Source organism: Lampetra planeri, chromosome 44, assembly GCF_965212315.1.
Source record: "Lampetra planeri chromosome 44, kcLamPlan1.2.h2, whole genome shotgun sequence".
Taxonomy (NCBI): Eukaryota; Metazoa; Chordata; class Hyperoartia; order Petromyzontiformes; family Petromyzontidae; genus Lampetra; species Lampetra planeri.
The window spans coordinates 5232265-5249010 of NC_136150.1; the positions used below are offsets into that span (position 1 = coordinate 5232265).

The 16746-nt window shown below is 50.7% G+C and overlaps 1 protein-coding gene across 1 annotated transcript in view; it reads left to right on the forward strand.

Annotated features, from left to right (window-relative positions):
* LOC144732873 (SLIT-ROBO Rho GTPase-activating protein 1-like) overlaps positions 1–16746 on the forward strand; it is a 54619-nt gene that overhangs the window by 18572 nt on the left and 19301 nt on the right. Inside the window, exons 2-5 of the mRNA XM_078614524.1 lie at positions 7608–7803; positions 8811–8973; positions 9894–9956; positions 11160–11288. Coding sequence (XP_078470650.1) covers positions 7608–7803; positions 8811–8973; positions 9894–9956; positions 11160–11288 — 551 coding nt within the window. The remainder of the gene's footprint in view (positions 1–7607; positions 7804–8810; positions 8974–9893; positions 9957–11159; positions 11289–16746) is intronic.

The window sequence follows — 16746 nt, forward strand, 5'->3', positions numbered from 1 at the left end:
ATCGCAACACAAGCGGTCGTCATTAGTATGTAAAAAATACGATGAAGAGTTATGATGTTAGTTATTTTGAGGGTCAGTCGGAATGGTGGTCTGCCAAATCCCCCCCCCCCGACTCCTCAGTTAAGTTTGAACCTCTTAAGAGACAATTAATGTGTACGCGTTGTATAAACTATGGAAACCTGGAGATCTAGGGGACTTTTGTGTAAGTTTGTGGGTCTGCGTACAAGGAGAAAATTGTTTCAATGGATGAGGGCCCACTCCTTGCCGTGCAGGGAGTGAGAATTACTTGATCATACTTCACCAACCTGGTTCGTGTTGGTTGGTGCAGAGTGCGGGCGATGAGACGCAGAACTGAATTCAGTGTATATATATATTAAAACAATTTTTTGCTGCACTTACAATCCCTGCCTACATACTTGTTCGTCTGCCATCCAAGCACTATCCAGGCTCAAACTTGCTTAGCTTTCAAGGTCTGATGGTCATACGGCGAATCCGACCGGTTTCACAACCAGATCTGTCCGCGAAACCACGCAACTCGATCGCCCGTGACTGCTTTGCGCCCATCTGAGCTAATAGTTGTGCAACGATGACCGTGAGTGGGTGTGGTTACAGTGCATGGCCACGCCCCTCACAACAGAGCCACGCCCCTCACAACAGAGCCTCGCCCATCGTCTGGTGACCCCCACCCAGAGGTCGCAAACGGGTTTTGATTCCTTACCCGTACCCGTACCCGGCCGCACCAGGGTCGCAAACGGGTACCCGTACCCGTACCCGGCCGTACCCGTACCCTACACCCGTACCCGGCTGGGTACGGGTATCGGGTACCCGATTGCGACCTCTGGGATGAAGCCATGTTGCAGGTGCGGGTGGGTTGATTCTAGGAACTTGAATTGTGAGAAGAGCCAAGACGTTGGGAAATGAGTGACAAACGGTGACTCACCAGTAACTCACGGCCTACCCGTACCCGGCCGCACCAGGGTCGCAAACGGGTACCGGGTACGGGTAGCCGGGTATCGGGTAGGGTACGGGCATCGGGTACCCGGTTGCGACCTCTGCCCCCACCCCCACCCTGGTCAGTATCGTTAGAGTTATGAACTGGTAACGCTCTGCACAGTTGCCTTAGATTCCGAGGCGCGGGAAAACCAGAGCGGGAAGGCAGCCAGAACTGGCGCCAACAATCGCCCAAGCTCTGTCGCCCTACATTTGGATGTTTGGCCAACTCCTTTGAGTGGTTGTGCGTAGTGCACACGATTAGTGATCGTAGTGCTAAAAGGCGCAGTGCGTGAACCAGTTTCAGTTTCATTAATTAGGTATAGCACCGTGAGCCATTCGGCTCTTGAATCGGTTGCAACCGTAACAAACAAAAACATGAACAAGAAAACATCTTGAAGTGAATTTCGATTTAAAGCTTTCGTGACTGCAGGGATTCATCTTCTTGGTTCTTTCGGTAAAGTCACGTAGAAGGGAAATAATAAAATAATAAAAATAAAACGTAATAAAATAATTCTAACGACTTTTCGGCCACAACGCAAGCAGCCGTCCTCAGGTGAAGAACAGGTCTGTTGGAAAGAATTATTTTATTATGTTTTATTTGTATTATTTTATTATTTCCCTTCTACGTGATTTTACCGAAAGAACCAAGAAGATCTTGAAGTGACTATGTGACTATGCGCAAACAGAAAAATCCAGGAAAAAACTGCAAAGTCTTCGAGAAAAATTAAAGCAAATGAGTAACCGCTCAAAACTGGCATTTAGAGTCGTCCCTATACAAGCGATTTCGTTGCATGCAGCCAAGCTGAACGCAACTGATAGCTCAGGTGTTGGATACTTCTACGGGCTTGCTTGAGGGTAGGCAAAGTTGGGCTTGCGTACAGTCGGTCTGGCTGTGCCTGCCTGTCCCTCAAACACACCTTCACCCTTAATTCACACTCACGGCTACTATAATCTTGTACCTTAATCTTGACCTTTACCCTACCTTGCATGAGTATGCTTGTTTACGCAGGAAAGCCTCGCTTAGGCTCAAGACTCTTATTCAGGAGGGTTCTGCCAAGTTTTCGCAGTATGGGCCGATGTTGCAACCTGTGATCCTAAATTGAGCAAGTTTCAGGTGACTTTTGGTTTGTTTATTTTACTGATGAGAAGGAAACAGTAGAACCCAGAAGAAACCCATGCAGAACAGTGGGAGGACATCCTTATGAGAACTATTGTCATCAGCCACGATACATCCACTGCTGGATGAAGGCCTCTCTGCAAGCTGTATATTTCGTTGGGGTTGTTTGGACAAATCTCACCACGCTGGTCAGTGCAGGGTTCGGTGAATTGAGAGTGGCCAGGACCGGCATATCACTCACCGCTGATGTTAGCCGCAGCTAACATCAGCGGTGAATGCGGTAGCGCAAAACCACTGCACCGCCGCACCAAACACAGGCGTAATATTATCTTGTCACATTCATCGTAACCCAACCCTTTAGCATAACCCAGAACCGTAATCCTGATAACCCGCTCTGTCAATTTACAGCCCTCTTCCTAATCCTAACCGTAACGTTCTACACGCATCACATGCCTTATGATTGGTCAAAATGTAGAGATTGCAAATGTTTCCATGTAAAGGAAAGGCTCACCATGACACCAATGATTTTTCAGAAGTGTCCTGCGACATTTTGGATGTTTGGCCAATTTATTTTTTGACAGAGGAGTGTTTTGCACGTGGCTGGCAAGCAGATAACCTGGAGAAAATCCAGCACACACACACACACAAAAGGCATAATGGTCAAATGATCGCACAAACGAGTTAATTAACCCACATTCTGCCCTGACATTTCCTAACCACGTCGCAGCCAAGAGGAAGTTGGAGTTCCACAAATTTCTCTGCGTTATTTTGCAACCCTTGCCTATGTCATTTTAACACTTCCTGCTATTCATGCCCCCATTGGACATTATAATGACTATGTCATCAATAATCTCAGATGCTTCGTGGTGTCAGCATCAACTTGTACGTCTTCACTTCTGCGAGTAAAATTTGGAAGATAAAAAAAAATATTCAAACGTCGCTGTAAATAGTTAAATTTCGATTTAAAGCTTTCGTGACTGCAGGGATTCATCTTCTTGGTTATTTCGGTAAAGTCACGTAGAAGGGAAGTAATAAAATAATAAAAATAAAACATAATAAAATAATTCTCACTATTATTTTATTATGTTTTATTTTTATTATTTTATTACTTCCCTTCTACGTGACTTTACCGAAAGAACCAAGAAGATGTAAATAGTTACTTTGGCGAAAGAGCGTCACCCTGTCTGTTTCCCTCATTCATATTTGCATCAATACTTCCTAATATCTCAAAGCGTCTGTTCCATTTTTTCTCACTTGGTCTGTATTTTTCTTGAGTGTGCGTTGTAATGTAGGTCTCGCTTTTGTAAAGTGTCGTGACTCCGCAGGTGTCCCAAGGCCGCCACCACCACCACTGAACCACACCTACATTCTAACCCTTCACCCCGGACATGCATTACACACCTCGCAGTCACATTAATCCTGTTACCACAGCACCAGCCCCCAAACGTCACCGTCATTCTAACCATCCTTCTCCATCACCATCACACTCCTTCTCCATCACCATCACACTCCTTCTCCATCACCATCCTTCTCCATCACCATCCTTCTCCATCACCATCACCATCCTTCTCCATCACCATCCTTCTCCATCACCATCACCATCCTTCTCCATCACCATCCTTCTCCATCACCATCACCCTCCATCACCATCCTTCTCCATCACCATCACACTCCTTCTCCATCACCATCACCCTCCTTCTCCATCACCATCACCATCCTTCTCCATCACCATCACCATCCTTCTCCATCACCATCCTTCTCCATCACCATCACCATCCTTCTCCATCACCATCACCATCCTTCTCCATCACCATCACACTCCTTCTCCATCACCATCCTTCTCCATCACCCTCCTTCTCCATCACCATCACACTCCTCCATCACCCTCCTTCTCCATCACCATCCTTCTACATCACACTCCTTCTCCATCACCATCCTTCTACATCACACTCCTTCTCCATCACCATCCTTCTCCATCACCCTCCTTCTCCATCACCATCCTTCTACATCACACTCCTCCATCACCCTCCTTCTCCATCACCATCCTTCTACATCACACTCCTTCTCCATCACCATCCTTCTACATCACACTCCTTCTCCATCACACTCCTTCTCCATCACACTCCATCACCATCACACTCCTTCACCATCACACTCCTCCATCACCCTCCCCCACTGCTAGACTCTGAAACTCATCAGCCAACTCCTCTGTCTTCCCCCTTAAATTGCAATTTGCAGTTTGTTTTTAATTCTGAGGTTTACAGCGCCACCGCCTTTGCGCCTGTCTTTGCGATGTTGAGTCGTTTCAACACAGAACAACGCCTTTTGTAAGCAGTTGTCAAAGTCTTAGCAGAGCGCAGTGGCCGCCAACCCTGAAGGTCACTCCAACTCTCACTATCCACTCTGTCTCTCTGGCCGATCTGTTGACGAGCCATTGTTATTTGTGCTGGAGCAGCACTGCCAACGCAAATTAGTGCGGTGATATTATGAAAGCCCGATGCTCCGTTTGTCCCCTTTGTCCGTCAAGTTCAAGTTCATGTATTAGGTATAGCCCTGTGAGCCATTCGGCTCTTGAATCGGGTGCAACCGCAACAAACAAAAAACTAAAACATGAACAAGAAAACATCTTAAAATGAATATGTGACTAAGTGCAAAAAGAAAATGTAAAAAAAGACAGCAAAATATTGCAGAAAAAGCACCGTACACCAACGCTGTGTGCAAAAATCCCAGTGGGATGCAAGTCAAACAACCAACAACAACCACAAGACAACTTAGATTAAGGCCATCAGTCTAACTCTGTACTACAACAAACAACTAAATGATAAGAGCCTTTCAGAAATGGCCTGATTCAAACAGTTATAGAACGTGGACCCGCCAGTCCTCCAGATGTGTGGAGCAAAAAAGTTGATCCAACAGGGTTCCAACAAATGTGGACCCCCACCCCCCCCCCACACAAAAAATATAAATGTATTTTATAGCAATATATGCCTACACACACCCTACATACAATATAGCCAGTAGTATCTGCACACATGGGGGGGCGGGGGATAGAAGAGGACATCAGTGGTGGAATTTCAGGCATGATTGCTGACCCGACGGTATATATATGTATTTTGACACACTTTACATTGATCTTGCCTTGACACTTGTTTTGCGGAATGCACCCCAGTAGAACTGGTTTGGGCACCTTTTTTCAAAGGGCAGCGAGGCCCCTCCCCCACTCGCGTGTGATTGGCTGCAGTGTGCCGTTGGCCACACCCCCCACCACCACTCGCGTGTGATTGGCTGCAGTGTGCCGTTGGCCACACCCCCCACCACCACTCGCGTGTGATTGGCTGCAGTGTGCCGTAGGCCCCTCCCCCCCAACACCACTCGCGTGTGATTGGCTGCAGTGTGCCGTAAGCCACGTCCCCCACCCCACCACTCGCGTGTGATTGGCTGCAGTGTGCCGTAGACCACGCCCACTCACCGTTGCACGTTTTTTTTCCAACGCAAACTGTTCATTCAGCCAGTTGTACTTTCAAGGGTTTGTACACAACAACAACAAATAAGGCACCATTTGTGTGTGAGTCAATCAGTGGTTGGTCGCTGCACTAAACCAGGCCCTGCCGTAGGAATGTGGAAGGTCGATTTGGCACCGACCCTTTTCCTCGAGACACTTTGAACTGTAACTGAATACATCACGGGACCTCCTTTGCCAGTACCAAAATATAGGTTTTCGCCTTTTTTGTTCTGGCAACAAAACGGGTGTTAAGATGTGAAAAGAGCAAACTTTCAATTTCAATCAGTTTCAAAGACAATGCCAGATATTATCGGAGTATGGTTTTTTTTCTTTGCATTCTGACCACAAGCATTGTGGTAAATACAGACAGGATTCCTTGTAAAAGTTCTTCAGTTTGGTGTTTTAACGTCTTAACACAGCTGTTTTGTTGCCAGAAAAAAGGGGAAAACCTATTCTCTAATTTTGGTACTGGCAAAGGAGGTCCCATGATGTAGATGCTCACCCCGAGCTCTCATTACTCTGATGGTGCATTGTCTTTGTGATGTACACCTATTGGCATCCTCTGGTCTAAAACCGTTTTGAGACTAGGCTCAAAAGAAAGCTGTCTCTGATGTGGACCAATAAGTTTAAAAAACAATGCCATATATTATATTATCGGAGTGTTTTTTGTTTGCATTTTGACCACAAGTATTGTGGTTAATGCAGACATGATTCCTTGTTAAAGGTTTCAGTTTGGTGTTTTAACATCTTAACACAACTGTTTTGTTGCCAGAAAAAAAGGGAACACCTATTCTCGTAACTGAATAAGTTCAACTATATCTTGGAATGACAACATTCCTTATGCCGCTGCTGTGTTGGCAATGGTGCACAAGCACAATTAACCAAACACCTGAACACATTCGTCCATAACAGTGTCGTCTTCAAAGGGAAAATATACAAGAGGCAATGTTTCGGGCAGTGGCCCTACCTCATTGTGCTTGAAGAAGCTGTGTTGTGTTTCGATTTAAAGCTTTCGTGACTGCAGGGATTCATCTTCTTGGTTCATTCGGTAAAGTCACGTAGAAGGGAAATAATAAAATAATAAAAATAAAACATAAAATAATTCTCACGACGTTTCGGCCACAATGCAAGCAGCCGTTCTCAGGTGAAGAACAGGTCTGTCGGGAAGACAGCGTTTTATTATTTTTATTATTTTATTATTTCCCTTGTATGTGACTTTACCGAAAGAACCAAGAAGATGTGTTCGTGCTGTGCCGCCCTTCATTGGTGCTTGCCGACGGCACTTTCCCCAAAAGTCTTGAGGCTTCACGGGGGATCTTTGTCTTTGTGCTTGTGTTGTGCTTGTGGGCAGCGGTAGGGAGTGGTTAGCGTGTAGTGCTACTAACCCGTTGACCCAAGTTCAATTCCTCCTCGGCCAACACCAGTGATGTTGATCTGAACCTGTCCTGGGCCTCCATTCGCTCCACTTACCCTCACATGAGTACCCGGTGAAATGTGTCAACATCGCTACTAGGATAGAGAAAAAAAAAGCGGCCTTTGCACGATGCTGGCCACCCACCCCCTAGTGTGCCATGCCGACCTCCATAGGCGGCGACTCAAAAACTTTCCCCATCAACAGTCTGTCGAGGCTTCGCCTGCCCGCCGTACCTTTCTTCATTATTGACAACTTGCAGCTCAGCACACGGCAGATGCCTGCGCGGCGCGACTCACGACCTCCTCTTGATACCAAGATCCAGGATGGTCACGGCTATGCGCCGCTTCTCGGTGGCAGCCCCAACAGTCTGGAACGCCATCACCCCTCTGCACATTCGCAGCATCACCTCAATCGCCTCCTTCAAGAGACACTTAAAAACTCACCTCTACAACCACGAGCTTTCGAGCGACTCTGAGCTTGGCTCCGCGCCTCTGAGTTGCGGCCACTACGTCTGCAAATTTGCGCGCGTTACAAATTGAACTATTATTATTATTATCATCTTTGTCTTTGCCACGTGCCAGATCTGCGGTCTTCCCTGGCGGAGCACGTGCACACGCTGGAGCACCACGCCGACCTGCGCCTGGCCATGCTCTCCGACTCCATCGAGTTCCTGCGTCGTCGCGCCGACATCGAGAACGAGTACGCACGCTCGCTCGACCGCCTCGCCGAGCGGTTCGCAGCCCGCCTGCGCCCAGGGTCACGTGACACCCTGCTCCGGTGAGGTGCCCCCCTCTCCCTCCTGGGCAGAGGTCGCAAACGGGTTTTGATTCCTTACCCGTTACCGTACCCGGCCGCACCACGGTCGCAAACGGGTACCCGTACTCGGCCGGGTACGGGTACCCGTACGCTACCCGTACCCTACCCGAAATGAGTGACAAACGGTTACTCACCAGTGACTCACGGTCTACCCGTACCCGTACCCGGCCGCACCAGGGTCGCAAACGGGTACCCGTACCCGTACCCGGCCGGGTACGGGTAGCCGGGTATCGGGTAGGGTACGGGTATCGGGTACCCGGTTGCGACCTCTGCTCCTGGGATCCCCTTAACCCTTCCTCGCCTCTGGACCTCTCTCAGCCTTCCTTTCCGTCGGGTTTCTCTTCAAGTCCCCGATGCTCCCACGTGTCTGGGAGGCTCCACTGGGATGTGTGGCGAGCTGCTAGCCCCACCCTCGCTCCGTCAGCCTCGCACACTTTTATATAGCCACGCTCACTCCGTCACTATCCCTGCCCACACAGTGAGCAGCCTCCTCCTCCTCACTCTTACCGATGTAGGTCCCGTCTCCTGCGCGTAGGCCTCACTTCACCCCGCCCTTTGCCCGTATAAGGAGTTGAGCATGAGCGTGGAAAACTAGGATTTTATTCGGCTTATTTTGGGCCTCCATTACACATCTCTGATGGAAATGGCCAGTAAGGAGATGCTGATGATGATGATGGGTGCCACGGTGGCTATGAGATGTTAACTACTTTGCCTGGCGTACAGGAGGTCGTGGGTTCGGTCCCGACCCTGACACCTGTATATTTGGAGTTTGCGTGTTCTCCTTAGGGGTGAGCGGTGAGGAGGTGGTGGTGGTGAGGAGGAGGAGGGTTTAGTTTAGAGTATTTGGCTGCTATAAATTTCCACGTGATAAACCATTTGTTTAGTAACTGAACAATCATGACGATGGCAATGGCACTTATGCTTTTGTTCTTTTCTCATCCTTACTGCTGCTGCTGCTGCTGCTGCAGCGAGGGCTGTGGGCTGCCCACGCCGCTCACATGCTGGCAGCTGATGCTGGAGCAGGCTCAGCGCGAGAGTGCGGACCACGTGCAGCTGGCGACGTTGTACAACTCCGCCGTGGTCCCCCGACTCACGTACAGCTACGAGGACTCGACACGCCTCCTTCGCAAGGCAGGGTGACGGCGGCGGCGGCGGCAGCAGCTCCATCCACACCGTCGTCATCATTGTTGTTCATTGTCACCGGCAGCATTGACACCAGAGGTCGCAACCGGGTACCCGATACCCGTACCCTACCCGATACCCGGCTACCCGTACCTGGCCGGGTACGGGTACGGGTAGCCGTTTGCGACCCTGGTGCGGCCGGGTACGGGTACGGGTAAGGAATCAAAACCCGTTTGTGACTTCTGATTGATACACGGTCATCGTCGCGGTCATTATCGTCGACGTCTATTGGCGTCAGACTTGTCATCATCTTTGTCTCGGTGTTAACGATAACACGTCATTATCTTCAACGTCATCATCGTCGTCATCGTCATTGTTGTTTTCATTGTCATCATGGTCATCATAATTGTTATTTTAATTGACTGCATCATCATGGTCAAGGGTATTTTTGTCATCGTCATCGACATGGTGATGACGATGATAGATTTGAAGTTTTCGTGACTGCAAGGATCCATACTCTTTGGTTCTTTCGGTAAAGTCACGTGGGTAGAAAATAATAATAAAATAAAATAAAAATTTCAAATAAAAGATACAAATTCAAATAAAAAAGTGAAAACAACTAAATTAAATCACGACGTTTCGGACGCAACACAAGCGTCCTTCATCAGGTGGGGACCACCACAGCGAAAACAGTTGCTGAGGTATGCCGAAGAGAGATGGCTTTGACAAGGGTTTCCCCCCCCCCCCCACCCTTGTATTCTGACTGCAGGTATTGTGGTTAATGTAAACATGATTCCTTGCAAAAGGTCTCAGTTTTGTCGCCAGAAAAAAAAAAATGTGGAAAAACCCTATTATTATTATGTGCTGTTGATGATTACTGTTATTTATTTAATACCGTCATTGTCATTGTTGTGTTTCGCCGTGTTCAGAGCAAGGAGATCATTCAGAAGGTGCAAGATGAACTGTTCAAAACCCTGCAAGAACTCAACGGGGTGCGTTCATCGTCGTCGGTTCCGTTTCAACTCTTTATCGTCACGGGGTGGCTGAGGAGCACACAGAGTTCCAAAGACGCTGAACCGTCACCGCCGAAATCCAGGATTTTAGTCCCGGTCTCGGCTGCCCAACCACAGTGATTGCACCGGGGTCCTCCAGTGTCATGAGTGGAGGGTCTCAACCCGGTGCGATACATTTGTAGAGGTGTAAACTCGCACGGTGACGAGCTTCTCCGTAAGGGCTATTGCCAGTTTATTAACTACCACGCTCACGTACAGGATCACAGGATCAGAGCAGAGGTAGGTACCTCTACACTTGGTCCTTGCCGTGGACCGTCCCGGTACCCGCTTAACTCCTTGGCCTGTCCTAACCTAAGCTTCATCTTCTTGGTTCTTTCGGTAAAGTCACGTAGAAGGGAAGTAATAAAATAATAAAAATAAAACATAATAATATAATTCTCACGACGTTTCGGCCACAACGCAAGCAGCCGTCCTCAGGTGAAGAATGTGTTTTATGTTTTATTTTTATTATTTTATTACTTCCCTTCTACGTGACTTTACCGAAAGAACCAAGAAGATGAATCCCTGCAGTCACGAAAGCTTTAAATCGAAATCTAACCTAAGCTCCCCACTAATCCCACTCTTTCCTCGGACGAGGGACTCGGTGCTGAGCGTCGTGTCTTTCCATTCCGGCGTGTCTTTCCGTTCCCTCAGCTACCCACAACGACCCCGCCCCTCACCCCGGGTTCCCCCCCGAAGTACCTTGCCCCTCTGGATACATGACGTCAAGCTATGACGTCATCCCACCCTTTCCTGCCGATTCCTCACTTCCTACCACTGCTCCTCTACACATAGACTCACATAGGGACCCACAACAAATTTTATTTTTTTACAAAAAAAAATTCTGTACACAAGAACAAAGGCCCGCTGCAGACCGTTTGGCGACAAAAACAACCGCACGCAAATCTCCGCCAGGCCCATGCACCTGAACGTGTTCTGGTTGATGGGGGGGAGCGGAACAGGCAACCGTGGGAGGGACCCAACAGTCTTTTAAAAAGACCCGTAGACTCACGCAGACCGAGTTGCGATAACACGAAGCGCGCGGATTATGCGCCCGCGTGATGCCCAGGACACGCTCCTTTTCCGCCCCGCGACGGCGTTTGTTGTTCATACGCTGCGTGTCGCCCGCCCGTCCGTGTCCAGAGCATGCGCGACTACCACACCTTCCACTCGGAGAGCGTGGTGGCAGAAGCTAAGCTTCAGGAGGTGCTGAAGCGCGAGGAGAAGCAGGGAGAGAGCGGAGCAAAGCGCAACGAGAAGAACCGGGAGAAGGTACGGGCTCCGCGGCAAGGCCGCACCGCCATCTGTGTGTCGAACGTGTTCCGCACCGTACGTAGCCAACCGTGCTAATCGCAGGTGCCGGGAGGGGTCAGATTGTCGGGGTCTAGAGGGAGTTGCGGGACTGCAGGGGAGGGTGAAGCAGTTGGCAGCAAGCAGAAAGAGCGGGAAAATCAGGAGGAGGACGGGACGATCAGAAGGGGGGACCAGGCGGGGAAAGACCAGGAGGAGGACCCCGAGGTGGAAGATCAGGAAGAGGATTGCAATTCGTGTTTAGCGTCGCATTGCAAATGTTTATTTATCGTGTGGCGAGGATCGACGGGGCTTGAAGCTCTGCGCGTCGTCACGGTCGTCGTCGTGAAGGAAATTTAACGGTGAAAAGCTTTTAGTTTTTTTTTTGCGTTAAAATGTTTTAGCCGTGCGGTGGCGGCGGCTAACGTACGTGTCCTGTAATCCAGCACTGGGGAGTTGCGAGGGTTGGTGGGTCACACAGACGTTGTGAAAATCCCTTTCCACCTGCTTCCAGGAAGGTGCCATGCTTTGCCTTGCCAGGGGAATGCGGTACAGCAAATGTGGAACTACACATGTTCCATTTGTGTGGGATAGAGTGTTTCTCCCTCGCATGTTTGGTACTTGCCCGATAACACCTTAATATATAGAGGACGGCAGAGCTTAGGGGGGTTTGAGAGGGATTTAGTGCCGGCTTATCGCTTGGCTGCTGCGTTCCTCGCCTGTCTGTGGTTCCTCGCGCCTCTGAATTGTTCCATCTCTCTCCGAGAGTGTGTGAATACTGTGCGGTTTAAATTATTATAAATGTGTAGTGGTGTTAACTACTCGCTGTTTCGCAAGCTGTGAGAGTGCGGATCGTAAACAAGGTTTTCCCACTCAATCAAACGGCCAGGGTCAAATGGGGAGAGGTAGGATGCAAACGCCAGATTGGGAAGGACCAATCGGAGGGTCCCACAAGGTGGCCGGGGATTGGACAACCCGGCCACGAACAGGTATGAAAGCCGGAGCGCTGAGAGCTCTTGGCCAGTTCTGCTACACGAAGACCCAAGTCGGCCGAAGACATCTAGGACCCTGGACCAAGCCCTCCAGCCCTTATCAGGGCTAGGGCTCAGTGTCACCAGTGGTCGGGGAGAGATCCCCTAGGTCCAGCCAGAGGACGCTGGGAGAGCAGGGAGATTAGATAGCCTGCAAGGTCCGGAGGCTGTACCTCCTCAGGGTAACGGGTGAGGGGACCATATACCCCTTTGTGTGATAGGGACTGTGTATTAAGATGATAAACAGTGTGTGCCATAAAGAAGTTTAGGAGTCCGTCCTTTACAACACTACAGATGTACGGTCCTTTGTCAGCCGCTGGACGAAGGGCAACCCAAGCTGCGTTGGACAAGGGGGCATTTCGCCATATTTCACCACGCTGTGTCGGTGTGGATTAGTGATTCGGGAGTGCAGAGGACCGGTTCGGGTATCACTGACGGTAGCCGTGGCTGGGAATGGAACTTGGGTCACTGGGCTGGTAGCAGCAGCCTGCTCACGATTGTCACCATGCCGATGCACATTCGCCCATCTTGCGCGTCACACGCACAGTACACTCAAACGCACAAAATACATCTGGAGATGTATTGAATAGGCAAGTGAAAAGGGCAATTATTATATAAGGGACTTGAGTGAGTGAGTGAATAAATGAATGAGTCAGTGAATGGGCAAATGATAAAGTGAGAGAGTGAGTGAATGGGCGAATGATAAAGTGAGAGAGTGAGTGAATGGGTGAATGATAAAGTGAGAGAGTGAGTGAATGGGCGAATGATAAAGTGAGCGAGCGAGTGAATAGGCGAATGATAAAGTGAGAGAGTTAGTGAATGGGCGATGATAAAGTGAGAGAGTGAGTGAATGGGCGATTTCTAAAATGAGCGAGTGAGCGAGAAAGTGAGTGGGCAAATCTAAAATGAGCGAGTGAGCGAGAGAGTGAGTGGGCGAATGCTAAAGTGAGCGAGCGAGAGAGTGAGTAGTCGAATTATAAAGTGAGAGAGCGAGAGTGTCAGTGAATGGCCGAATGATCAAGTGAGCCAGTGAGTGAGTGAATGGGCGAATGATCAAGTGAGCGTGCGTGCGAGCGAGTGAGTGAGGTGGGAGGAATGATATAGTGAGCCAGTGAGAGGGTCGGTGAATGGGCGAATGATCAAGTGAGCCAGTGAGTGAGTGAATGGGCGAATGATCAAGTGAGCGTGCGTGCGTGCGTGCGAGTGAGGTGGGAGGAATGATATAGTGAGCCAGTGAGAGGGTCGGTGAATGGGCGAATGATCAAGTGAGCCAGTGAGTGAGTGAATGGGCGAATGATCAAGTGAGCGTGCGTGCGTGCGTGCGTGCGAGTGAGGTGTGAGGAATGATATGGTGAGCGAGCGAGAGGGTCAGTGAATGGGCGAATGATTGCATGCTTACGTGAGTAAGCACCACACCCCCTCCGTCGTAGGTGTCTCGTTTCACCAGTGGCCGTGGGAACGGGCGACCTGACCCCTCCGCCACCGCCTGCAATGCACAGGGTTGGTGAGGAGGGGGGGTTGTCAGTGTGCTTGTTTCTCTTTAAAATTCCATCCCCATGGTGTCACGTGATCTCACGGCCATGTATAGCCATTATCTGGATGAGGCCTTGCAGGGCAGATGATTGGGGGGGGGGGGGGTGGTACATGATTGTACCATGCTCGGCAGTGTGGGTTGATGAATGCGGCAGAGCATATATGCAGGAGCATAGAAGTACAGTACAGCAAATAGATTTTGCTGCACTTTCGGGGCTCACGCGTGCCTCGCTCCTGAGATCTGATGAGATGGGATGCATTCCGGGCGATTTGATCACACGCATTGTGACCTCCGTACAAGAGAGACATTTCAATGGCGATTAAATCCGACCGCAGTATCAAGACACTGCACAGGAAGAGCGAGCATGGCTATACAATACAGTCCGTGGGAGAGAGAGAGGCAGTCAGTCACAGGGCTCTGTGTGAGTCAGTGTGAGAGAGAGAGACAGTTAGTCACAGGGCTCTGTGTGAGTCAGTGGGAGAGAGAGAGGGGCAGTCAGTCACAGGGCTCTGTGTGAGTTAGTGGGAGAGAGAGGGGGAGTCATTCACAGGGCTCTGTGTGAGTCAGTGTGAGAGAGAGAGGCAGTCAGTCACAGGGCTCTGTGTGAGTCAGTGGGAGAGAGAGAGGGGCAGTCAGTCACAGGGCTCTGTGTGAGTTAGTGGGAGAGAGAGGGGGAGTCATTCACAGGGCTCTGTGTGAGTCAGTGTGAGAGAGAGAGGCAGTCAGTCACAGGGCTCTGTGTGAGTCAGTGGGAGAGAGAGAGGGGCAGTCAGTCACAGGGCTCTGTGTGAGTTAGTGGGAGAGAGAGGGGGAGTCATTCACAGGGCTCTGTGTGAGTCAGTGTGAGAGAGAGAGGCAGTCAGTCACAGGGCTCTGTGTGGGTCAGTGGGAGAGAGAGAGGGGCAGTCAGTCACAGGGCTCTGTGTGAGTCAGTGGGAGAGAGAGAGGGGCAGTCAGTCACAGGGCTCTGTGTGAGTCAGTGGGAGAGAGAGAGGGGCAGTCAGTCACAGGGCTCTGTGTGAGTTAGTGGGAGAGAGAGGGGGAGTCATTCACAGGGCTCTGTGTGAGTTAGTGTGAGAGAGAGAGGCAGTCAGTCACAGGGCTCTGTGTGAGTCAGTGGGAGAGAGAGAGAGGCAGTCAGTCACAGGGCTCTGTGTGAGTCAGTGGGAGAGAGAGGGGCAGTCAGTCACAGGGCTCTGTGTGAGTTAGTGGGAGAGAGAGGGGGAGTCATTCACAGGGCTCTGTGTGAGTCAGTGTGAGAGAGAGAGGCAGTCAGTCACAGGGCTCTGTGTGAGTCAGTGGGAGAGAGAGAGGGGCAGTCAGTCACAGGGCTCTGTGTGAGTTAGTGGGAGAGAGAGGGGGAGTCATTCACAGGGCTCTGTGTGAGTCAGTGTGAGAGAGAGAGGCAGTCAGTCACAGGGCTCTGTGTGAGTCAGTGGGAGAGAGAGAGGGGCAGTCAGTCACAGGGCTCTGTGTGAGTCAGTGGGAGAGAGAGAGGGGCAGTCAGTCACAGGGCTCTGTGTGAGTTAGTGGGAGAGAGAGGGGGAGTCATTCACAGGGCTCTGTGTGAGTCAGTGTGAGAGAGAGAGGCAGTCAGTCACAGGGCTCTGTGTGAGTCAGTGGGAGAGAGAGAGGCAGTCAGTCACAGGGCTCTGTGTGAGTTAGTGGGAGAGAGAGGGGCAGTCAGTCACAGGGCTCTGTGTGAGTCAGTGGGAGAGAGAGGGGCAGTCAGTCACAGGGCTCTGTGTGATTCAGTGAAAGAGAGAGAGGGAGTCAGTCACAGGGCTCTGTGTGAGTCAGTGGGAGAGAGAGGGGCAGTCAGTCACAGGGCTCTGTGTGATTCAGTGAAAGAGAGAGAGGGAGTCAGTCACAGGGCTCTGTGTGAGTCAGTGAGAGAGAGAGACAGTCACAGGGCTCTGTGTGAGTCAGTGGGAGAGAGAGGGGCAGTCAGTCACAGGGCTCTGTGTGATTCAGTGAAAGAGAGAGAGGGAGTCAGTCACAGGGCTCTGTGTGAGTCAGTGGGAGAGAGAGGGGCAGTCAGTCACAGGGCTCTGTGTGATTCAGTGAAAGAGAGAGAGGGAGTCAGTCACAGGGCTCTGTGTGAGTCAGTGAGAGAGAGAGACAGTCACAGGGCTCTGTGTGAGTCAGTGAGAGAGAGCGAGAGAGACAGTCACAGGGCTCTGTGTGAGTCAGTGAGAGAGAGAGAGACAGTCACAGGGCTCTGTGTGAGTCAGTGAGAGAGAGCGAGAGAGACAGTCACAGGGCTCTGTGTGAGTCAGTGGGAGAGAGAGAGGGGCAGTCAGTCACAGGGCTCTGTGTGAGTCAGTGGGAGAGAGAGAGGGGCAGTCAGTCACAGGGCTCTGTGTGAGTCAGTGGGAGAGAGAGAGGGGCAGTCAGTCACAGGGCTCTGTGTGAGTTAGTGGGAGAGAGAGGGGCAGTCAGTCACAGGGCTCTGTGTGAGTCAGTGGGAGAGAGAGAGGGGCAGTCAGTCACAGGGCTCTGTGTGAGTCAGTGGGAGAGAGAGAGGGGCAGTCAGTCACAGGGCTCTGTGTGAGTCAATGGGAGAGAGAGAGGGGCAGTCAGTCACAGGGCTCTGTGTGAGTCAGTGGGAGAGAGAGAGGGGCAGTCAGTCACAGGGCTCTGTGTGAGTCAGTGGGAGAGAGAGAGGGGCAGTCAGTCACAGGGCTCTGTGTGAGTCAGTGGGAGAGAGAGAGGGGCAGTCAGTCACAGGGCTCTGTGTGAGTCAGTGGGAGAGAGAGAGGGGCAGTCAGTCACAGGGCTCTGTGTGAGTTAGTGGGAGAGAGAGGGGCAGTCAGTCACAGGGCTCTGTGTGAGTCAGTGGGAGAGAGAGAGGGGCAGTCAGTCACAGGGCTCT